Source organism: Urocampus carinirostris, chromosome 11, assembly GCF_059441175.1.
Source record: "Urocampus carinirostris isolate Australia breed hairy pipefish chromosome 11, RoL_Ucar_1.0, whole genome shotgun sequence".
NCBI lineage: Eukaryota > Metazoa > Chordata > Actinopteri > Syngnathiformes > Syngnathidae > Urocampus > Urocampus carinirostris.
The window spans coordinates 39,824,832-39,848,964 of NC_142359.1; the positions used below are offsets into that span (position 1 = coordinate 39,824,832).

The window sequence follows — 24,133 nt, forward strand, 5'->3', positions numbered from 1 at the left end:
TGCGTTTCTTTCAAGCCTTTATTTTTGGGGGAAATGTTTTTTTTCCAACCAAAACATGAATTCGTACACATAGAAGGAAACAAAAAAAGGATGTATGTACATGACGGTAGAATTTTGCCTTTTGACTATTCTCCCAGGTTAAAAACCCGAAATTTGTCTTGATCATAGAAACATGCCTTGACGACACGCCCGCCAAAATATCGTCCATTCAGATCCACCACGGCTGCAGAAAAGAAAACACAATAGTCAAAACGTTTCCAGGTAAATTCATTCAGTTTTAAATCATTGATGATTTACAATTACAGTAGGTGCTTCTTATTATTATTTATACATGTGTATAAAGCCTACATCGTTAAAACTGTTTTAAAATAGCCAAATACTTAACCGTAGGTTACATATAGTGCATCAGTGCCATCTGCTGGACACTTGCAAAAACTAGTTTGGTGTGCATTTTTTGTCTTTAAGCAAAGGGTTTCCAGACTTTTCAAAAAGCGGGCCAGCTTTGGTAAGCTCAAGTTGTGTGTTCTTTGAACGGTCTATATTAAATTTACCTTCTGTGAAAGGTCACAACCTCCTAGCTCACCTTTGTAGCATTTTCATTTAAATCACCGGGTCTTGTGAAAAAGTGCTGATGTACACTTAAAACAGCTTCCAGTGTCTTCACCTTTTCACAGCATTTGTTTCCAGTTAGCTTTTTGTAGCCAGCATGTTTCGTCTGGCAGTGACATTTGATATTATATTCTTTGAAAACAGCGACAGTCTCTTGGCAAACTATGCAGACCCAGTTGTTTTTGATTTTGGTGGAAAAAATACTCCTGTTTCCACTTGTCCTGGTAGCGGCAGCCCTCACAGTCAACTTTGCTTTTTTTATTTACAGTCGCCATGTCGGAAATGGGCTAAAATTCTCACAAGGAATGGAAAAAATGGAACTCTAGTCAAGTCATTTTTATTTGTATAGCCCTTAATCACAACGTCTCAAAGGGCTGCACAGGTTATTGCACAGACTATTATTTCAGACTATTATTACACCATTCCCTGATCTAAAACCTACATGAGGGCAAGGAAAAACTTAAAAACCTCAACATGAGGAAAATGAAGAAACCTTGAGAAGGGACCGCACATGTGGTATCCCCCTTTCCAGAAACATATCAATATCCATTCTTAAGGAAATTATTTTATCACATATATTTATAAAATATTACAACATATAACATTTGTATTTATATTTAATGTAGTGCCCTTAAGGAAGGGTACATCTATGTTTTGAACCCGTTTACAAGTTTGACCTTAGGTTGTTTTTTCTTCAGGCACAGTGTATAGCAAAAATAATTTTACAAATAAAACTATCAAAATTACGCACTTTTACAGTTGATTCTATGGCTGCATACCCGTTTGGTTTACTGTTGGTTAGCTATTTTCTCTATGAGCCACGCCCCATCCCACACGCTGCCTACAGTTGCTACCGGTGACACACAACCAAATAAGCGTAATAAGCAGACACCACGATTTATTTTCATGCCTATGCTCACTTTGCACAATGTTGCCTATTTTTGCACTACAGCATATTGCACTAATACAATCCCAAAACTGAATGTAACATCCTAAAAGCCCATATTTCTTGTGTAAATATTGTGTAAATTATAACCTTGATCTTCTTTGTTCCTTTATATTGTGTAAATTATAACCTTATCTTCTTTGTTCCTTTATCTTCTTTGTTTTCTTTTATCCTCACTGTTAAATGTGAACTGGAGTGCCACGTCCAATTTTGTTGTCACAATATGTTCAACCCATTTTGCAACAATGACAATAAAGGTATATTTTGTTATTTTAATTTATAGCTTTAAATTTGGCTTATATCCAAGTTGATGCGGTTATTCAGAATAAGTGTACATTGTTACAAAGAATGACAATACAAAGGAAATTATTATTATTATTATTATTATTATTATAATTAAAGAATTTTCCGTACCACTAGAGGGAGCCTGTAACACTTAACTTACTATGAAGAAATGCTTTATAAATCTTTTACTTACTAATTACCACAATCTTAATGATACATTAATATATTTCAATTTAGCAGTCTTCTGCCAACATTATGATGTAATCTCAATTTGGTGCAGTCCTGCAGGGAGACCGGACAAGGTTGCTGGCCCACATCTGATATAACGTCTTAGGGAGCCAAGAGTCTCACCTCGTTTCTGATTTGGGCCAACCCAATTAAAAAGAGAGATACTTTCAACCCACAATAATAGAGCAGTTACGCAATTGCATTAAGAGAGTCATGTGATTCATTGCTTAATGACAAACAAGTGAATGTGATTGCATTCTTGCTATTGGAAATGTAAATCATCTGAGGTACAATGATGGAAAGGACAATCCACACCTTTAATAGCTGACTCGACCCTCTCAAACTCCAAAAATATCCGGACAGCTTCGTCATCAGGCACTTCGGCAATCTTTGGGGGAAACAATAGTGGTTTTAGTGAGATTTTACGTTTGACTTTCCTCTGTCCAACAGAACCTTTTGCCACTTGCCTCAAAGATGACACATTTAATCACTTTGCCGTACTTCTCGCATTCTTCTTTGGTCTCGCCCTCTAAGTCTTCATCCACCTCGCCTCGGCCCACCATGTTCTGAAAGCAGTGGCCACAAGATGAAACGATTACAAAGCAAAGAAATTGTACTTCATGAATTGCAATGGAATTTTGTAATCGTGTACCCTCAGCAAGACCACTTTGGTGGGATTTTTCAGAATTTGAGTAAGCGGGTTGGCATCAGACTTCTTGGAATCCACTGAAAGGACAATAAATGATTGGCCAATACATCCATGGTGGTATGAAACTGTATTATCCAAGTGTAATTCAATCAAAAGACATTTCTGTGGAGTTTGTGCACTATCAATTTGTTCTCCATGTTTTGCAATTTCTTTTCTTTCCAAAGAATAACATTGCACAAAAGCAGCAGTTCCTCTTGGGGTCAGCTTACAAAAAGAATACTAGTGTGATTAGGATAGGCTCATTCATTAATAGAAATTCTGATGAGTCTCAAATTTAAGATAAACAAAAACATGGGAGGCCAACCTGCTCCTCCAGAAGTCTCAGGAGCAACTTGCTGCAGGGCCCCTGCTACTCAAAAAATGCAAAAGAATTGAGAGAAATATTTAAAAAATGCACTCAAAACTATCAGAATGATGGCATTTTGTTTGCTTACGCTTTTCTGCTAGATCCCCGATGATGATCTTGCCGCCTCTTTTGCTGGTCTTCTCTACAGAGAGCGCAGTGCTCAGGCCTTGCTCGTGTTTGCCCAGGCCCTGGCCCTCCTTAAATCCGTATTTCTGCATGATTTTGTGAGCCACCGTACCTCTGCAGGAACAGGCACATTTAGGTATGTCGAAACTTAGTTTTGAGTGCTTTGGACTCACCCCATGTTAGCCAGGAAAGAACTGGTCGGCAAGGGTGGGGAACGCGGCCGGTCCGAATCCTCGTACATGGGAGGAGGGATGGCGGCTTTCGAGCCTCTGCCAGGACGACCTTCGTCCTCGTACGGGTATCCCGATGTGGCTTGTTGAATTAGGGATGGACAGTTTAAATCAGTGGTTCTAAACTGGTCTGACTTCACGAGCGACCATCCCACCAAGACTATAAGCCGCTATGGGGTATAAATTGTACCGGACAAAAAATGCATAATTAAGAAGGAAAAACCATAAATAAGTCGCAACAAAGTATAAGTCATATTTTTGAGGGAAATGTATTTTATAAAACCCAACACCAAAAACATACATGTCATCTTTTAAGGCAATTTAACATAAAAGAACAACGGGCTGAGTAAGTTTGTACTAATTACGAACGTTAAATGATGGACATGCCTGTTAATTTCAGTATTGACATAACATATTAAGTTATTCAGATAACTCTAGCACAAAGAACATTCTTACTAAACTATCATTTTTACTCCAAATCAGTAAATCAAAAGAGATTTTCAGCTTTGGGGGTCACAGTCAAATTCGATTATCCGAATGCGTCCGCCTTCTGCTTCTACGTGGATTAGGTCAGACTCGTAGTCACTTCCGCTTTGCTGCTTTTCCGCTGAATATTTCACCATTTTCAATTTTGAATCTGCAGAATATGATTTTCTTTTTGTTGCCATCTAGTTCTGTTGTTTTTATAAATAAGGAATCCCTTTTGAGCAACTTAAAAATATTTATCTTCTAAATGTTTGTGTCCCAATTAGTGAAAAAAAGTTGGTGTCAGTAAATATTTTCAACTTGCTCAAAAGTGATTAATATACAAAGTGAAAATTCTCTGTGCTTTAATGTTTTAGTGCAATTGGCAAAAAACAACTAAAACAAAAAACGTTGCAGAAAACTTCCAATGACCCATTTTGTTTTCAAGAAAATAATGAAAAAAATAAATAATAACCAGAAAAACAGACTAATAGCACCTAAAAAAAAACAACATTTTTTATATACACCGTAAAATTCGGACTTTAAGATGCAACTTTCCCCCAAGCTTTCAACCCTGCGGCTTATGCAATGATGAGACTAATTTATGCTTTTTTTCTAACAGCCGCCAGGGGCACCCGAACAGTAACAATAAAAGTGAGACGTGTGAAATATATGTGCCGAGGAAGGCGCAAGTTTAATGCAACTTTGTGCATGAATAGAATTATCACGAACAGAGCATCATCATGAAAAAGGTGTCTATCGAAAGGGGTGCGCTAACTACCATATTAGGGATAGTTTTACGAGTCTGTTTATTTGTAAACGGAAATAATGTGGCGAAACTAACTGATTAAAAGAGGCAGCGTCCAACAGATCAGAAATGTTTTGGGCGGATTCCCATTTCTTTGTCTGCATTATTGTGTGTTCTGGAGTAAATATTTTGCACGATTGGATTCTATGGATTGTCCTTAATGTAACGAACCCATTTTAGCAGACATTCAAAGAAGTTGAAGATGGCCAGGGGGCGCAATGGTGAGTTACGCCAGCTTTATAGTTTTCGGGTATTTTGTTTTAGAAAGAGTTGAAGCTTTCCAATGTGGCATAACATATTTCAGTGACTGGTGATAGGTACAGACATGTATTTGTTTATAAAAAGTCCGGTGAACGTTAAAGGGTTAAGGTACCATATATTTTCAAAAAATATTTCTGTGAACATTCTTTGTAAATATCTCATGTTTAAATGCGGGCACGAGGCTTATAATCAGGTTAGCTCTATTGTCCGAATATAAAAGTCGTTTGTAGGAAAAAAAATGAAAATCTAAGAAAAAAAAAAAACGACCCCAAAAAATAATTGATAAACTTTCAATACATATATTTTCTCCAGAAAAAAATGGATGATCCAAGGTATTTAAAAAAAAGGAGGGGGGGAAAAAAGATTGTAAAATATGTACAATCTCTCCCTCTGCTGAACAACCACAGTTTTTTCTCAATTCAAAATATTAAAACTGTCAAAATGCATAAATACATTTCACATAAATGTTCATGCACTGCTAAATTTTTGTAATATTTTAAGAGCTATGCATCATTATATTATTTACTTATTGAAACAATAGGTCCTGTTTCTTTCTTACACATTCTCAATATCCTCTTTTTGTACATTTTACAGATATGTTTGAACACTTGATTGAAATGCACTCATAATGTGTTGAATATACAAATCAGTTTAGCATACGAGTATTTTAGTGTTAAGTGAGTACTTTACATGGAAATGTGAGAATCAGTCATGAGTGTGAATTCCGATTCACCGTAATAATCACTTACCGTCTTTGTCCATGAGTGATGAAGGCGGAGCAATCGCAGCGCCGCCCATACCTTAGGGAAACGGAGAAACGCTTTTCGTTGGAAACATGAGGTAAGACAGACAAAAAAAAAAGTCTTACTTCGCTTTCGTCGCTCCTTCTCAAAATCTTCTTCCTCGTCAGAATCCTCTTCGGCTGGGAATCTCGAGAAGCCGCTTGGTGCACCTCCTTCATGTCTCTCTTTTCTTTTTCTGAGGTGAATATAAGTGTCAGGTGATAAAATAAGACAAAAAGGGACTTATTATCACTAGTGAAGATTTGAGTACTTTTCTCTGTCCTCAATCTCCTTCTGGCGCTCCTGATCCCTCTGCCGCTGTCTCTCCTCTCTGTGCCGCTTCATCACCTTCTCGTAGTCATTGGGGAACATAGGGTCGTACTCGTCGGCCAACGGGATGAGAACATCCCCGGAGGAGAAGCCACTGGGAGTGGTCTCCTGTCAAGTTTACGTAAAGGTTCAATGGAGATACAATAGAAACCCTGGGTTCCGGGGTCGGGAACCTTTTTGACCCAGAGCCATAATAGCAACATATTTTGTTTTTTTTTTGTTTTTGTTTTTAAGAGAGCCATACCATATAGTGTAAGAAAAAAATCAAATGCAAATCCACGAAAAAATGAAAACAAAACATTTTATTCTAATGAGTGACGTTAAATGATTGGATAAAATTCATTAAATAATATTAATGTCAGGGCCTGTGTCAACCAATACTGTATACATGTTTAAACTTGTATCCCTCCCACGGTTACTTAAGATCGTTGAGGGTCATTTGACCTCAACATTTTTTCGTGAATAAAGGTTTCAAAACAATTCTTTTTTTGTAAACATGTAATCAAAAATTGCAAAAAAATGCAAATAAACAGTTCACGAAGGTATTTCAATTCAGCGCAGTGGGTACTTGTGAAAAAAGGGAGCGTGCTATGTGTGCAGGGATACGCCCACCCCTACTGCTCACTCAGTCAAATTGCTCTGTGTGCTATGCTGGTGTTTTGGATGTTTACAGTTTACATGTTCAGTGGGTTTTTTAAAGTGTCTCAACAGTAAACAAACATTATTTAATTATAATAATAATAATAAAAGTATTCATTAGCGACGTACAGCCAAAATGGGATCTCTTTGTGTGACACCATGACTTTGAAAACTGTAGTAGAAGCTGTGCCCTTAGTATACAGGACAAAACCCATAGGAATGTCAGCGCCAATTTGGCTATGAATTTACACTACTTGCACCGAGTAGAATATAAATATATTAGAGCAGGGATTGGAAACCTAGGGCTCACAAGCCATATATGGCTCTTTTCGTGACAACATTTTCTCGGCGATACAATCGAGCATGTGCTAATATTTAATTTAGCGTTTCAAATGGAGCCAATTGTCGCACATCCAAAGCAGAGACAATAATGATTCTACATGGGTTCCGGACATCATTTTGACTACATTTTACAGTCAAGGTGTCACACCAACAGACCCCATTTTGGCTGTAAATCACTAAATAATCCTGTATATGAAAGCTCATTAAACAATTTATGTTAATTGTTGAGACATTTGATGATAAAAAGTTAAAGACCAAAAAATACCCAGAAGTTCTTGCAAAGTACCTAGAGCAATTTGATTGGGTGAGTAATAGAAATGGGCGGAGCTATACAAAGGGCACATCACTCCTCCTTGCCTGTCTGCAATGGAGGCAAATTTGTCGGTATCCTTGTTTGCATTATTTCGTGACATTTTTACTAAAGAACTTTGCTCGCACCTCATTTTGAAACCATTATTAAGGAAAGAAATGACAAAATGAGCCTCACTAATCTTAAGCAACTGCGGTAGGGAGATAAGTTTTGAGTGATATATTAGTATTATTTCATGGATTTTATCTAATCATCAAACAAACATCACAGCGAAATAAAATGTGCTGAAGAATAAGATTTTGTCTCGAGAGGCGGTTTGGCGGTTTTGTTGAATTTTTTCTTCAAATATATGCCATGGCTCTTAATATATATATATATATATATATATATAATAGTGGAACCTCGGTTCTCGAACGTCTCTCAGTTCGAACAAATCGGAGTCCGACCAAAAATTTTGAGAAATTCTTGCTTCGCTGCTTGGTCAAAAAAATCGGAGTTCGAACGCCGGTAATGCGCGAGTGCGTACGCTAGGATGCGATGCTGAGCGGCGTATGGGTGTAGATTGCTCTTTTTGTGACCAACTGTTATCGCGTGCGGACGTGCTTCGTTTTGCTTTCGCTTTTAATATAGGTGTACGAAGTGTTTTAGCCCCTAATTATGCCTCCGAAAAAAGTCAGTGCAAGCAGCAAAGTTGCTACAGGTAAAAAAAGAAAAGTAGTGCGTACAACTATTGCATTTAAGAAAGAAATAATAGCAAAATATGAAGGAGGTGTGCGAGCGCCTTCAGCTGACCACCACAAAGGTAAGAAATCCTATTCATAATTCTTTTCTTTATCCTTTTTTTTATTTTTACACATTCATGTTAGCGTAATCTTTCGTACGGAAGATTACGATAACGCGAACGTACGATTAGCCTGGGTTAGCTTTATGTTTACCGGTACGTTAAACATTCAAGGTAAACCAATGTTTTTATCTGGGGTACCACATTTCCTTGCTCGTGACTTAGATTTCTATCACCTACTATACAGCAATTTCAATTTGTGATCCCTAATTCAGAACAGATAATTGACATATGTCGGGGGTCTACTCCACTTTGAAATCGATTAAATGCCTTATGATGCAGACCATGATTGCAGGGGCAACATGTGGAGGAGTGTCTGGGATTTGTCTGTCTTCACATGGGCCTCCTCGCTTTAAATCAATGACAGGAGCCAAAACAGTTGTTTGTTTTGTCCGATGGGTCTGCACACAAAAACACATTTACTAGAAAACATTCACATTGTCTACCTGCGCTTTATTTCTACTCATACCTTGGCTTGGGTTAGAGCTGCCTTCTTCACCTTAAGTTGGGATTGTAACAGTTTAAAATTTTTGGACCATCCCTCGGTCTTTGTGTCACTTGCACCTACGCCAAGGTCATCGTACAGCGACATTGCTTTTCCTGCAAAGCAAATTTTCAATTTATTCAGTCTGTTCAGACCTATTTTCTTTCTCCCAATGCACGATACACAGAAAGTCGCTTACAACTAACAAGCAAGGATTTTTTTCTTGACGAAAAAAAGAACAAGTTAGAAAACATTATGAAGTAGTTTTATGACGACAAGCTTCTATATATAGTACATTTGAAAAAACAAACAAATCACATAATGAAAAAAATACACATTAAATTGCAAAAATGTGCCATTGGGACCCCGATAGGTAATATCTTGCATGGGGCTCCACTGTGATTGAGATTGACCATCATGTTTAGCTTCTTCCATTTTCTAATGATTGCTCCAATAGTGGACTTTTTTCACGAATCTGCTTGGCAATTGCTCCGTAGCCCTTTCCAGCCTTGTGGAGGTGTACAATTTTGTCTCTGGTGTCTTTGGACAGCTTTTTGGTCTTCACCATGTAAAAAGTTACAAGTCTTACTGGTTGTATGGGGTGAAAGGGTGTCTTTATGCAGCTAACGACCGCAAACAGGTGCATCTGATTCAGGATGACACATGGAATGCAGGTTGACTAATAGGCGGACTAACATGTCTTTCAGGGTCAGAATTCTAGACGATACACAGGTGTTGAAATACTTATTTGCAGCTGTATCACACAAAAAAATTGTTAAAAAATCATGCATTGTGATTTCTGGATTTTTTTTTTGTTTATCTCTCTCACAGTAGTCATGCACCTACGATGAATATTTCAGACCACTCCATGATTTCTCAGTGGGAGAACTAGCAAAATAGCATGGTGTCCAAATGTTTATTTTCTTCACTCTATATACATTATATGACAAATGACTATTCAGATTTTAGAAGGTACAGGCCACAAAGGTGGAAGAATATGTAAAGTTGTCAAACGTCTGCCATACTGAACAATTTTGCCAGCAGTATTTTTTTTAGACTGGTTAAACAAGTACACGAAAGTATTGTAAAAGGACAAAAATACTTTAAACCAGCAAAAGAAAAATATATTTAAAACAAGCAAATATGCTACCAATACAGGTATAGGTACTTTTTTAAAAAAATATGATTCTCATTGTGTTTGCATCTACCATAAAGTAAATACAAACAGTTTTTTTCCGCAGGACTATCACCACCCTAAATAAACACGCAAAACTGAGAATATCTATCTTGCAACTTATTTGTGATTTTTCTATTGTTGCTGCTAAATATTTTTTTATGCTGAAACATGGCACAGGGTTCCCTCCAGAATTTTGTCATTCAAATTTAAGACTTTTTAAGACCTTTTCAAGACCACATGCCATGAAATCTAAGATCAGGCTTGTACCTATTTTGGCATACAGTTATGAAAAAATGCAAAAAAATTCCGTCAGTATAACTACTAACTGCAAGAGGGACAACAGATCCCATTACAAAGTTACAGTACTCCGGCGCGGACAGCAAGTTAATGACTGGCTGTCCATAAAAAGTCCGAGAAAATGGAAAATCATTTTGCGACAAAATATTCCGTACTTTTGTTAGCTTACTTATTCTACAGATTTTGCAATATCGGGCAGATATGATCAGGAAAAATTCAGAAGATTTGAAACTTGTAAATACAATATTTAAGACCTATTCAAGGCCTTGATTTGCGATGTAAAATTTAAGACTTTTTTCATGTTTTTAAGAGCCCGCTGGAACCCTGATTGCAGTACATTTTATAGCACTACTGTTACAATGCACTATTCTTATAACAACCCAGGCCAGTCTTAAAGCAAGACTTTGTAAATATTTTTGCCAATTTATCAGGACAGTCTTTTATCTTATTTTTCTCTTTAAATACTTTATTAGATGTTTACCCAGGAGTAAAGCTGCACGACTTTGAGAAAAAAAACAATTGTAATTTTTATTTCACTGTTATTTGTTTGATAAATCATAATTACGTGGAACATTCGGTGATGTTGACTGCTGTCAGGGGTTCGTTCACCTTTTTTGGCTTTTTTAGGGCCAAAATCAACAACTTTTCAAAAACTTTCAAAGCGAAATTTCCAATAAGCACTTTATAAGGACTTACAAAGCCAAATTTTCATTTTTATTACCAGTTACCATTAAAGAAATCCAGTGATAACCAGGACTGCCTCATTCTCCACATCTGCCCCCTGGTTTACACCCGCTCTTCAGTCAATGAAATCAAAGAACCGCCAACTCGAGCGACTCTATAAGAAAACCGGCCTCACCATCCATAAGGACATGTACATTACCCATACTGCTAAATACAAGGACCAAATTGTACAAACCAAATCCAGCTACTACTCCGGCCTCATCCTTTCCAACAAAGGAAATTCAAGAACTCTCTTCTTTGTCATGAGCAAAATCCTCCAGCCACCAAATTCTCTCCCCCTCCACCTGTACTCCACAGCAACCTGCAACTCCATAATGGAGTACTTCAATCACAAAATCCTTAAGATTCATCACCAACTCCATCAAAACCTGTCTGCTCCCTCCCCATCTGAATTTCCTTCTCCTTGTCACTTCTTCTCCAGTTTTGCTCCACCCACGACTGCTGAATTATCCAACCTCATACTCAAATCCAAGCCCACCACTTGCCAGCTCAATCCCCTCCCTTCATCCCTTGTTAAATCCTGCCTCCCTTCCCTGCTTCCTCTCATATCTGCCATTATCCACTCCTCACTCTCTTCTGGTATTGTCCCATCACTTTTCAAAACTGCTGCTGTTAACCCTACACTGAAAAAACATGGTGCTGACCCCAACAACTTTGACAACCTCCGCCCCATCTCCAACCTTCCATTTATTTCGAAAATCCTTGAAAAAACTGTTGCTGCTCAACTCCACTCGCACCTGTCCCTCCACTCTCTCTATGAGCCCTTTCAGTCTGGTTTCCGCCCCCGCCACAGCACAGAGACTGCCCTAATCCGTATTGTAAATGATCTCCTCATAGCATCTGACTCTGGTCTAGTCTCCATCCTCATCCTCCTAGACCTGAGCGCCGCCTTCGACACAATCTCTCACCCTATCCTCCTCAATAGACTCTTCTCCATTGGTCTCACCCATACTCCCCTCAGTTGGTTCCATTCCTACCCCACTGGCCGCACTCAGTTTGTCCAGTTGAAATCCTTCACCTCAAAGCCCTCCCTAGTCACCACAGGTGTACCCCAGGGATCTGTCTTAGGTCCTCTTCTCTTCATCGTCTACCTCTTGCCTCTTGGTCATATCCTCCGCAAATTTAATATCCACTTTCACTGCTTTGCTGATGACACCCAACTCTACCTCTCCTGCAAACCAAACTCCATACTCCCACCTCCCTCCCTCACCTCTTGCCTTTCCGAACTCAAATCATGGTTCACAACAAACTTTCTTAAATTAAATGCCAATAAAACAGAATTCCTCCTTCTTGGCACCAAATCCACTTTATCCAAAGTAAACCATTTCTCTCTCAACATCGACAGCTCCTTAGTGTCCCCCTCCCCCCAGGTCAAGAGTCTGGGTGTCATCCTGGATAGCATGCTTACCTTCCACTCACATATCAACACCATCACCCGCACTGCTTATTTCCACCTCCGCAATATCACCAGACTCCGCCCTTCCCTCACCCCCCGCACCACTGCTATTCTCGTCCACAGTCTTGTCACATCCCGCCTTGACTACTGCAATGCTCTCCTCTTCGGCCTCAAAAGTCCCTCCATAAAATTCAGCTGGTTCAAAACGCCTCTGCTCGCATCATCACAAAAACATCTTCCCAGCAGCACATCACCCCCGTTCTCCAACAGCTACACTGGCTTCCTGTTCAGCATCGCATCAGATACAAACTGATCCTATATACATATATGGCCATTCACAACCTGGCTCCTCCTTACCTGTCCGACCTTCTCCAGGTGCATGTCCCCACTCACTCCCTCAGATCCTCGTCCTCCCTCCGACTGTCAGTGCCCCCTGCCCACCTGAGCACCATGGGAGCCAGAGCCTTCAGTTGCGCTGCTCCCAAGCTTTGGAACAATCTACCTCCGGACCTCCAAAACTGCACACCTCTCTCCACTTTTAAGTCCCGTCTAAAAACACACCTGTTCAGGACTGCCTACAACACATAGCTTCTCCATTTTCTATGTTTTTATGATTTTATGTCTTGTTTTTATTTATTATTTCGCTTACAACTTTTTAAATTGTATTTTTTCATTGTCTGTACAGTGTCCTTGGGTGGCCTGAAAGGCGCTTTTAAATAAAATGCATTATTATTATTATTATTATTATTATTATTATGCATTATTAATCATGTATTTTGTAGAGGCAGAAATTTCTCTACGAATGACATACTGGTTGATTTGCCAACCCATAAAGATGGGAACACGCTAGACTTGATTCTGACTCGAGTTTTAACCGTGTACTATCGTTATCTCGGATCATTATTTAGTTACATTTGAGGTGCTAGCTAAAAGTAGTGTTAAAAAAGCTGAAGGATTTAGCGGACGCAATATAAGCACTGGCACAGTTTCTGAGCTCTTTGAAAATGAGACTCCTGGGTTTCAACACCCCCCTGCGGAACTGGCTGCTGGACTTCCTCTGTGACAGACCCCAATCAGTGCGGATAGATCAGAACAGTTCAGATGTCATCTACCTCAGCACGGGCTCCCCCCAAGGCTGCGTCCTAAGCCCCTTGCTGTTCACCTTGATGACACACGACTGCGTCCCTAGGTCCGCCACAAACCACATCGTGAAGTATGCTGACGACACAACAGTGGTGGGCCTCATCAGGGATGACAACGACCTGGCCTACAGAGAGGAGGTGGAGCAGTTGGTGGGCTGGTGCAGGGACAACAGCCTGGTCCTGAATGTCGACAAAACTAAAGAGATCATTGTCGACTTTAGGAAAAACCAGCCCAACCATGCCCCACTTTGCATCAACAACAAGGCTGTGGAGGTTGTCAGCAGTATCAAGTTCCTAGGGGTGCACATTACAAACAAACTCACCTGGTCCGTGAACACTGCATCACTGGTTAAGAGGGCACAGCAGCGCCTGTACTTCCTGCGGAGGATGAGGAGAGCCCACCTGCCCCCACCCTCCCTCATTACATTCTACAGGGGCACCATAGAGAGTATCCTGACCAGCTGTATCTCTGTGTGGTGTGGAGGCTGCAGCGCTACCGACTGGGGTAGTGTGAGGAGGGTAACGAGGACAGCAGAGAAAATAATCGGGACTACACTTCCCTCCATTCAGGACATTGGCCAGAAGCACTGCCTATCCCATGCTAAAAACATTACCGGGGACCCCTCTCACCCCCATCATGGACTGTTCACTCTGCTAGCCTCTGGGAAGAGGTACTGCAGTGTGCGGTGCAGGACCACCAGGCTCCGCAATAGTCTAGTCCCCCTGGCCATTAGACTGTTAAATGGTCAATCTAACATATAGTTAACTTAAATCTAAACGGCTGCTAATCTGACTTTTTGCACTACTGGCAGTTTTTTTTATAGCTTGCCACTCCTTGCACATTGCTCTCTGCACTATTGTAATTACAGCGTTATTGTTACAGTGTTAATGTTACTGTGTACCTGACTTGTTAACCTGACTGCCCATTTTGCACATCTGGTTAGCTACTCTTCTTGCACTATCGGCACTATGGTAAAATACTATACGTAGCCAAAATACAATACAACATTATTTCTATATGTACATTCAAGGAAACTGTGGGGGTCAGATGCATCGACATTTCGTTCTGTATACACGTGTACTAGAATGACAATAAAGTAGATCTGAATCTGAATCTGAACTACTTCCTGGAGCAGTTGCGTCCTTTCCTTCATACAATGGCCCGATAGACCACTCATAAATGATTTCAATACCACCCTGACTAGTGTCCTGGATTCAATAGCGCCCATGAAGCTAAAATCACGTCCTAAAAGACGCACGCCTTGGTTTACTGATGAAACTAGAACCCTTAAACAAGAATGCAGGAAATTGGAAAGAAAATGGCGCACTACCAAGCTTGAGGTTTTCCATCAAACATGGTGTGACAGCTTGTTAAAGTATAAAGCGGCCCTTGCCTCTGCAAAATCGGCCTATCTTTCGAAGGTGATTGCGTCTCAAAAGAACAATCCCAAAGCACTTTTTGAAACTGTAGCATCGCTTACAAGGCAACAGACTACTGCAGATAGTTCGATGCACTCTGCTCATGACTTAATGGTCTTCTTTACTAAGAAGATTCAATGCATACAGGAAGAAATTGCTAAAGAAATTATTAATACCACACATACTAAAGGGCTGAAATCTACAGATGCACGACAGGGTGGCTGTCCTGGGAAATTGTCCCGTTTTAGTGAACTGTCACTTGATGATCTCAAACAGGTGGTGAATGCGGCCAAACCGACAACTTGCCAGTTCGACCCGCTCCCAGGTTCACTTATTAAAAGTCTTTTTGGCGTCCTTGGACCTTCAGTTCTAAATATTATAAACATATCACTCAGGTGTAGTTCCAGCAGCTTTTAAGTCCGCCGTTATTAAACCCACACTGAAAAGACCCAACCTTGATCCAGAAATCTTAAGTAATTATAGACCTGTGTCAAACCTACCTTTCCTCTCTAAAGTACTTGAAAAAGTAGTGGCACAGCAGCTAAATGTTTTCATATCCGAGAATAACCTTTTTGAATCCATGCAATCAGGATTCAGGGCTAACCACTCTACTGAGACAGCTCTGATCAAGGTAACAAATGATCTCCTACTGGCAATGGATTCTGGCGCTTCATCACTTTTGCTGCTGCTGGATCTTAGTGCTGCTTTTGACACAGTGCGCCACAATTTCCTACTAGAACGGTTGGAAAAATGGATTGGTCTCTCAGGAACCGTCCTCTCGTGGTTCAGATCCTACCTCTCAGATAGGACGCACTGTGTTAAATATGGTGAAATGACATCTGAGCCCTTTAATGTTACCTGCGGTGTTCCGCAGGGTTCAGTGCTTGGCCCCCTTCTTTTCAGTATTTACATGCTTCCATTAGGTGATATTATTCGCAAGTACAATATCAGCTTCCACTGCTACGCAGACGACACTCAACTATATCTTCCGTTGGAGGAATCTCACACACTAAACTGTGGAAATTTGGAGGCCTGCCTCATTGAGATAAAAGAGTGGATGTCACTCAATTTCTTGCGTCTTAACTCTGAAAAGACCGAAATGTTAGTCATTGGTCCATCTAAATGCCGTGATATATTCTCAAAAACTGCTGTGAACATTGACAAATGTCACATCACACAGAGTGACTCAGTTAAAAATTTAGGTGTCATATTTGACCCTGATCTATCCTTTGAAATGCATGTAAAGAAAACTACTAGAACCGCTTTCTTTCATCTTCGTAACATTGCTAAAATCCGTTCAATACTGTCTCAGTCTGATGCGGAAATTATAATTCATGCGTTTGTCACCTCCCGTCTCGATTACTGTAATGCACTACTCTCTGGTCTCCCGAAGTCTAGAATCAAGTCACTTCAGCTGGTACAAAATGCCGCAGCGAGGCTTTTAACTAGGACAAAAAAGTACGATCACATAACACCGATTTTGGCTAACCTGCATTGGCTCCCAGTTAGCCATAGATGTGATTTCAAGGTTCTCTTAGTATTGTACAAAATCATACATGGACTTGCTCCCTCTTATCTTTCAGATCTGATTTGCCCCTACGTCCCGGTCCGAAGCCTACGATCTGAGAGTGCCGGTCTTCTGGTGATCCCAAGAGCAAAGAAGTGTTCTGCTGGTTCGAGAGCGTTCTCCATCCGGGCACCGGTGCTGTGGAATGCTCTTCCCCCTGAGATCCGATCTGCAACCTCAGTGGAAATGTTTAAATCTAAACTTAAAACTCACTTCTACTCCATAGCATATGAATAACCTACTCTTCTCGTCGGCTGAAAAAATAGTCTGTGTAATATAGTGTAATAATCTGTGAAGCCCTTTGAGACTCTTCGTGATTTAGGGCTATACAAATAAAAATGACTTGACTTGACATAGGCAATTTTTGATTTTGTGTGTGTGTGTGTGTGCATTTATTAAGAACTATAACTTTTAGAGCATGAGTACTGTTAAATCACAAACATATTTATTTTGGAGACAATCCCTCATATGTAGGTGTTGGGTAGAAATGACAGTAATATGCAGCTAACATTTTCAGTTGCAAGAAGGTATTTCCATCATTAATTACTGCTGGGAAACGCTACCTTATTTTTAGTATAACCCAGAAATGCCCATAATCAATACATAATCGTTGCACTCATACACCATTTGTAGTGCCTCGTAAGGTGTAGCATTCACCCATCATTTTGGATGTGGCCCAATGGGAATGATGACGCTTAATAGGACAATGCCGTACGAACTAATGCCAGCTGCCATTAATCACGAGTGAAGAAGATATGTAATGGCAAAGCGAAGCCACAAGAGAGCGGGTTCAGCGTCATCTTCCAACAGACTTGTTGGAAAAAAAACTGTAATAATTTCAAGCATTTACAAGGAATTCATCCAAACTCCAAGCAGTTTTCAGTCCTTAAAAAATACAAGCATTTATCAGGGATTTGAGCACCCGCACAAACCCTGTCATTCATTTACACTTTTCTTCCTTCCTTGCCTTTCATTTGTATAAATAGTGTATCAATCTAAGAGATTAATAAATAAATCTCAAATAATTAAAGGTAACCATCAGGCTACAAGCTAATCGCTAACGAACGTTATCTATACACATTATGCAACCATGGCCCTTCCCCGCAAAGTTTCGAATAAAACATCAAAATGAAATGTGTAGATAAATACTTGACTTACCAGGTTTAAGAGATAAGACTTTATAAACAAGAGAAAAGTGTTTTGTTAGCCGGTCATTGGACAAAAAGCCATTTTCCAGCAACCCAGAAGGATAAAAAAACGACAGTCAACGACATAGAGCGACAACCTCGTGGTTCAATTTGCTGCGCCCTCTAGAGGCCGGATGACTTCAAGATTCCCCAATCAGACAGTTTCAATGTTTACAATTGTTGGTTTTCGTTTTGTTTTTAGGAACTGCGCGTTTCCCTTCAACTTTAAATTACAGATTTTTGTAGATATGGTACTACAAAAGGCACACGATTAACTTTTTTGAAATTTAGGAGGATCTCTCTTGTGGCAGGTAAGTAAAGTGAAAGTAAAGACATCGAGGAGGAGGATGGGAGCTTGCAGGCAGGGAAATTCGGTTGCAAATTCTAGTCGATCTGCAGCTGGAGCTGTCAGATGGCTTCGGGCTCATATTGCCTTCAAGTGTTTGTGACCGTGACGTGCGTGCTGGGCGCTGTACGCTGCCCCCAAGTAGGTAAGCACCCGGCATGAATTCGCTTCGCTCCCACGTGCCTCTTATGTTTTTGTTCCTTTTTTTCTTAGTGCAATTCAATCTGCAATGTTTGATTTTATTTATTAAGCTATTACAGATGTTGTCTGTGTTTGACTGTTGCATTCTGTAAAACGTGTAGTCCTGAAAGAAACCGGTGAACAGGCGTACACGTTATTAACACCCATTCAATGCCAGACGTTTCTCCTAAATGGGAAGTGTGGGCGCTAGCCACATTTTTGCCATTTGGACTCATTGTTAGAGGCCTACAGTACAGTTCCATTGCCATTCAGGCATGGGCAGGGGTGTTACCAGAGGGGTGCAGGGGTGGGCACTGCCCACCCACAGATACAATCTGGCCACCCAAAGAAAAGTGGATGCCAGAAAAATGAAACAAAACAAGAAAAAATAAAACATTCTTTTAAGTCTTTTCATGTATAATGTTACATAGTATTTGGTAATATAAACGCAACAAAAATAGTCGTTTGGGAGCCGAAAGAGTTGACTTCTTAGTGACCCAAGCCGAAAAAGCCACTTCTCTAAAAAAAGACGGAAACTTGCATGGCAAAATTGACGTAATACGTTAGGGCTCGTAGCTACGTTGCAGGCGATAAAGAAAATCACACTTGTCTCTCTATATTCTAATAGCTCAGTGATGAAAACAAATTAAAAAATGAGGATAAGCGGTACGGCTAATAAGATGAGATGAGAATAAATACAAAAATAATTATATTTTTTGTAAAAAGCCTCTATTATATAATTTTCTAGCGAATTAATTTTACAATTTCAAGCCCTGGTTTTAATGCGCAGGATAGATTTCATTGTGCGCTGAGGAAGGTCTGGGCAGTGCGCAATATCCACAGCTTAGAGGGGAAATTGGTCGTGTCTTCTCTCTGCCTCTTTATAATGAGCATGCAGTATGGCTTTGGTGATTGTAAAAGTATCTGAATTTTAGCGAATACATTGAGTTGTGTTTTATCTTTTTGTGTTGCACTGGTGTGCGTGATTGTGCATGAATACTGATTTTGTTAAGATCAGGGTTGGGTAGGGTTACTTTAACTTTATTACTTTCAATTACTTTTGGATTACTCCAATACCAAATATGCTAATAAAAGACAAAAGAAACTAAATATGAATACAATTACTAAATTTTGTGCAGGCTTGGGGAGTAACGGAATACATGGAACGGCAAAAATGATGTTGGCAAGCTGTTTGGATTTATTTTTATTTTGTTACTGTCGCATTTTATGTTAGTTTTGCCGGAGATCAAAGAGATCAAAGCCGGGAGAGAAAGCTGTTGTGAGTCATAATTTTATTCATATTTAGTTTCTTTTGTCTTTTATTACCATATTTGGTATTGGAGCAATCCAAAAGTAATTGAAAGTAATCAAGTTAAAGTAACCCTACCCAACCCTGGTTAAGATTGACAGCAACCTTTGGAAAAATCACTATTGGGCTCCAGAAGCAGGATTTTATTGGTTATCAGTAGGGAAAAAAAGTTATTGTGCTTCCCTAGGCCAAAGTGAATGCCCGTGCTCCAGAATCCCTCAAGTTGATCTGACTGATTCTCCCCCGGAAGATTGCAAAAGGCCCAACAACACTTATCGCTACACCTGCCTCAAAGGTTTTGTGAGGAAAGCGGGCACCTCAAACCTTATTAAATGCCAACCCGGCAGTTGGCAGTGGTCCGATCCCAAACTCAAATGTATACGTAAGTGTCAAAGGATCTCCAGTAGCTGCTCAAACCACAAAACAATCAACAAATGTTTATAATTGTGTTGACAGCCGACCCAAGCAGGGGCACCGTGCCCACCTCCAATGGAACCAGGCCGGGCGAGCCTACCCAGACACCCAAGAGGAACGGGCCAAAGACAGGTAAGCGGCTGAAAACCAGTTCAGGGTGTCCCCTTCCCACTGCCGAAGATAGCTGTGATGTTCTCCAGCACCCCTGCGACCCTAATAAGGATAAGCGGTGCAGATAATTGATGGATATATACTGGAGATCAAAATTAGACAACTTACAAAAAATGAACATTTTGAAATAATACAATTTTCACTCCCCAACAGTTTCAGGACATTTTATCGTGTCTATGCCATGCACCTATAACACTTTTTCACAAAATGGATAGGGCATTTCAACACAAAAGTGCACTGATCAAATTTAGAGAACACTCTGATCAAATTTAGAGAACAACAATGACTATGTCTTGGGAAAAAAATTCTAAAGGTTACAACAGTCAGCAATTAGTAAGAAGTGTACTGGCTTCTGCTGTAAATGACTTCAGCACATCTGCGGCCACAGGATGGCGCTAGTCTCTCAGTCTGCTCTAGTGTGATTTTGGTCCATTCTTCTTCCAGCCTCCCTCAGAGTTTGGTGATGTAGTGGGTTTCTTGACCATTACTTTGTCACTGAAGATTTTCCAGCGGTTCTCTATTGGGTTGAGATCAGGACTCTAGCAGCCCATGCCATTAATTCAATATTTTCATCTTCAAGAAAATTCTTTATCCGTTTTGCTATGTGACATGGAGCATTGTCCTGTAAAAAACGCAAGTAAGGGGCCATGTACTGTTAAAGATAGCTCTGATACACATTTGCATTCACTCGGCCATGTAGACTTAAGAGAGGCTTAACTTGTGCCGAAAAAACATACTGCAAACCATGACACTTCCTCCTCCACGTTTCGCTGACTTATTTTTTTTTTTACACACTTTGGGTTTTTTCCAATGTGTCGCCAAACATTGCTTCCCTTCAGACACAAATAAATTAAAATTTCTTCATCACTAAGGTGAACACTAGACCAACATGCTTATCAACAAAGCTCAGTCTAACTTTTTATTTTTTATTTATTTTGCTAACGAGATGTTTGGTCACTGCAGTGTGGGCCTTCAATTGAAATGCTCTCATGTTCAACATTAAACTGGCGAGCATATATGATTACACATTGACATCCTTCGCAGTGACCTGTCCTCTCTTGCATTGTCTTTTGTGGATGACCAGCCTTCTTGGGCGACTTGGATGATTTTGAAGTTTTGTACAGTTTTAATATTCTTAAAATCACAGATTCAGAACAATCAACTTGTCATGCTGTGGCTGAGAGGGTCATTCCTCTGGTTTTCTTCCGGACAACCTGCTGCCGGAGGCTTTCAGTCACTTTAGAATGGCCCACCATTTGGCAAAGTCAGTGAAAATGGCAGTTAGAATGTCAGTTAAATAGGGGTTGACAAGTAATCAAGGAAATTATCACCATGTAGTAGATAAACATCTTTAAGCGGGAGGCACCTTCAAGTGTTCTCTAATTTTGATCAGTGTATTTTCGGAAAAATACAGGTTTTGTGTTAGAATCCCTTATCCATTTCATGAAAATGTGTTGTAGTAGAATAGTATAGACACAACAAAATGTCCTTAAACTGTTGAGCAATAAAGATGGTATTATTTCAAGATTCTTCAAGTCATTGTTATTTGTTTTCCAATTTTTATCTCCGATGTGTGTGTGTGTGTATATTTATATATATATGCATATATATACATATATATATATATATATATATATATATATATATATATATATATATATATATTTAATAAAAAATATAATAATAAAATATAGGTTATTCATATGCTATAGAATAGAAATGTTGACAATATTTGTGTATTATTTGCCCTCATGTAGGATTTAGATTGGGGGATGATGTCATAATAGTCTGTGGTTTGCGACAATCTGTGGTCTGTGCAGCCCTTTGAGACTCTTTGTGATTAAGGGCTATACAAATAAACATGACTTGACTTGACTATTATTACCCTTCGTGTCCCTGACGATCAACGTTTTCATTCTGTAGCTGCCGTCACCACCATTGTAGAGAATGACGGAACTACGTCGGATCTTGCACAATCACCAATAAACAAAGATTCGCTTGCACAAATCAGTGAGTTTGATTTCTATTATTCTTACCACATCTTCCTCTACACCAGGGGTCAGCAATCTTTTCGGTGTGGAGTGCCACTTTCAAATTCTCTTCTAAATCAGTGTGCCACATCAAGATCAATGGCTCGCACAACATTTTTTTTTATATCCAACAGAGCTGTAATATAACACCAGTCCGGATATACAACATGGATATACATTTAAATTGTATAACTGACCAATCTTCCACTATTCTTGTTCATCAATAAACTAAAAAATGGATGTGAGCAACATGTGGAAAGGCCTGTAGCCATCCATGACTTCAATCTTTTACCCCAAGAATTAACCAGAATCAACGATTCTTCATCAACAATGAACTACAATCAGAAACATGTGATATGGACAGTTACCATACCACTCATCAATGGAAATATCAAAACTTGAAATAACAGCAGCAAGTCAGAAAGCTACTTGAAAATAAGTGCAACAGAAATAACAGCTGATTTGGTCACAGATATAAATTGTTTTCTGTACTTTGCAATGCAGTGAGCAATGTGATAACTTGCTTCAGTGGTGGTGATTCTAGCAGTGACAGAGATATTTAGGGTCTGTGTTTGTTGGCCGTACCTGGACACAGCGTGTTTTAATGTCTGCGCCTTGTCATACTTATCCTTGAATTCATGTTCATGTTTCGCCACGTCTAACACTTGATGTGCGAGATACAACGCTTTCGAGGCATAATGCACAAACAGCACGGTCATTTTTTTGCACAAAGCCCCAGTCATTTGTTCACGCTGGCTGAAAAGAACAAGATTTTTTCGCTGCAGGAGCCGTCATGCTTCGTTCATTTTTTTCGCGCCAGTGTTTCTGTGGCTGCGTTAAAACACAGATCTTTCCTCCTCTGCAAGGCGCGGCGCAGACACGCACTCACGAAGCAGAGGAGGAGGGGTGCTACCGTAAACACAGCGCGCAACTGAAAATGTCTAAATTTCAGGTAAAAATGCGCTTAAAAAAAATCATTATTATTTGTATTATTTTTGCCGTGCGCTCGCGTGCCACTGGTTAACCCCTTGCGTACCACTGCTGGCACGCGTGTCACAGGTTGCAGACCCCTGCTCTACACAAAATAAATATCTTGGTGCCGCCATTCCAAAGTACGGTAAGTTAATGAAAAACTAGTTTGTGGATAATTATGCTAGTCATCTATTAGAAAATTTAGCATAAAGGGAGAGTGTGTAGTTCGTAAATGTGCTTGAAATTCATAAAAATGCTTGAACTTTGATGTTTGGTTTCCTTGGTTTTGGCGCTTGTAAATGCTTAAAATTCTTACCATGTTTACAATAAGTCTGCTTTAAAATGATGGCGAAACTGCTCTCTGGTGACTTTGCTTTGCCATTGCATTTATTTCCTGATGAGTAACGGTAGTTGGCATTAGTTTGTATGGCATGGTCCTATGAAGCGTCAAGTGCATCCTACACCTCTACAGGACACTGTGAAATGTGTATTTGTGCAAGGATTACGAATCAATTATTGATCTTTATAATTGGCTAGGTAAGGTAGCGTTTCCCATTAATACAATATAATGGGAGGAACTTCCTGCAAATGTAAGCTACAGTACATTTACTGTCATTTACCCAACTCTTCTCTGGAGAGAGATTTGTCTCAAAACTATTTACACACGTATTGTTCAGATCCACAAATATATTTGCAATTCACTCAAGATCTAAAAGAACCCAATGTCTATAAATGCACACAAAAGACTAAAAATTGCATATGTAAATTGCAGAACATTTGTGGAGCTGCAAAGTACATGATTTACATCATATTTCTTCTTTCCTGGTATTGGACAGACTTAAAAAGCAGCTTTGAAAGTCCTTGAAAGTGCTTGAATTAGGCCATGAAAAAGGTGTGTGAACCCTGTAAGTGTCGCTGTATTTTGTTGCACAACCCAAAACAATCATGAGGTTTTTGGTTTTGCGGTTACCTGTACAAGCAAGATGGCGCACAATTATGTCCGCTCTATCCAGATGAGGTTCATGCTAAAAAAAAAGATCT

General features: G+C 39.7%; 2 protein-coding genes across 7 annotated transcripts in view; one reads left to right on the forward strand and one right to left on the reverse strand.

The window, feature by feature from the left end:
* rbm17 (RNA binding motif protein 17) lies at nucleotides 1–17,804 on the reverse strand. The gene is made up of 13 exons (XM_088347229.1): nucleotides 17,642–17,804; nucleotides 8,727–8,857; nucleotides 8,542–8,658; nucleotides 6,067–6,233; nucleotides 5,882–5,991; nucleotides 5,763–5,813; nucleotides 3,423–3,561; nucleotides 3,212–3,363; nucleotides 3,082–3,126; nucleotides 2,721–2,794; nucleotides 2,536–2,634; nucleotides 2,384–2,456; nucleotides 1–223 (listed from the first exon to the last, which is right to left on the reverse strand). Exons 2-13 carry the CDS (start codon nucleotides 8,847–8,849, stop codon nucleotides 126–128), a joined length of 1,248 nt encoding a protein of 415 aa, XP_088203355.1. The 5' UTR covers nucleotides 8,850–8,857; nucleotides 17,642–17,804; the 3' UTR covers nucleotides 1–125.
* il15ra (interleukin 15 receptor subunit alpha) overlaps nucleotides 17,781–24,133 on the forward strand; it is a 14,594-nt gene continuing 8,241 nt past the window's right edge. For 4 of the 6 annotated variants that reach the window (XM_088347230.1, XM_088347231.1, XM_088347232.1 and 1 more), the window contains exons 1-4: nucleotides 17,781–18,161; nucleotides 19,693–19,887; nucleotides 19,962–20,051; nucleotides 22,014–22,100. In XM_088347230.1, coding sequence (XP_088203356.1) covers nucleotides 18,083–18,161; nucleotides 19,693–19,887; nucleotides 19,962–20,051; nucleotides 22,014–22,100 — 451 coding nt within the window. In that variant the 5' untranslated portion in view covers nucleotides 17,781–18,082. The remainder of the gene's footprint in view (nucleotides 18,162–19,692; nucleotides 19,888–19,961; nucleotides 20,052–22,013; nucleotides 22,101–24,133) is intronic. The other 2 variants (XM_088347234.1, XM_088347235.1) reach the window with 1 other exon arrangement.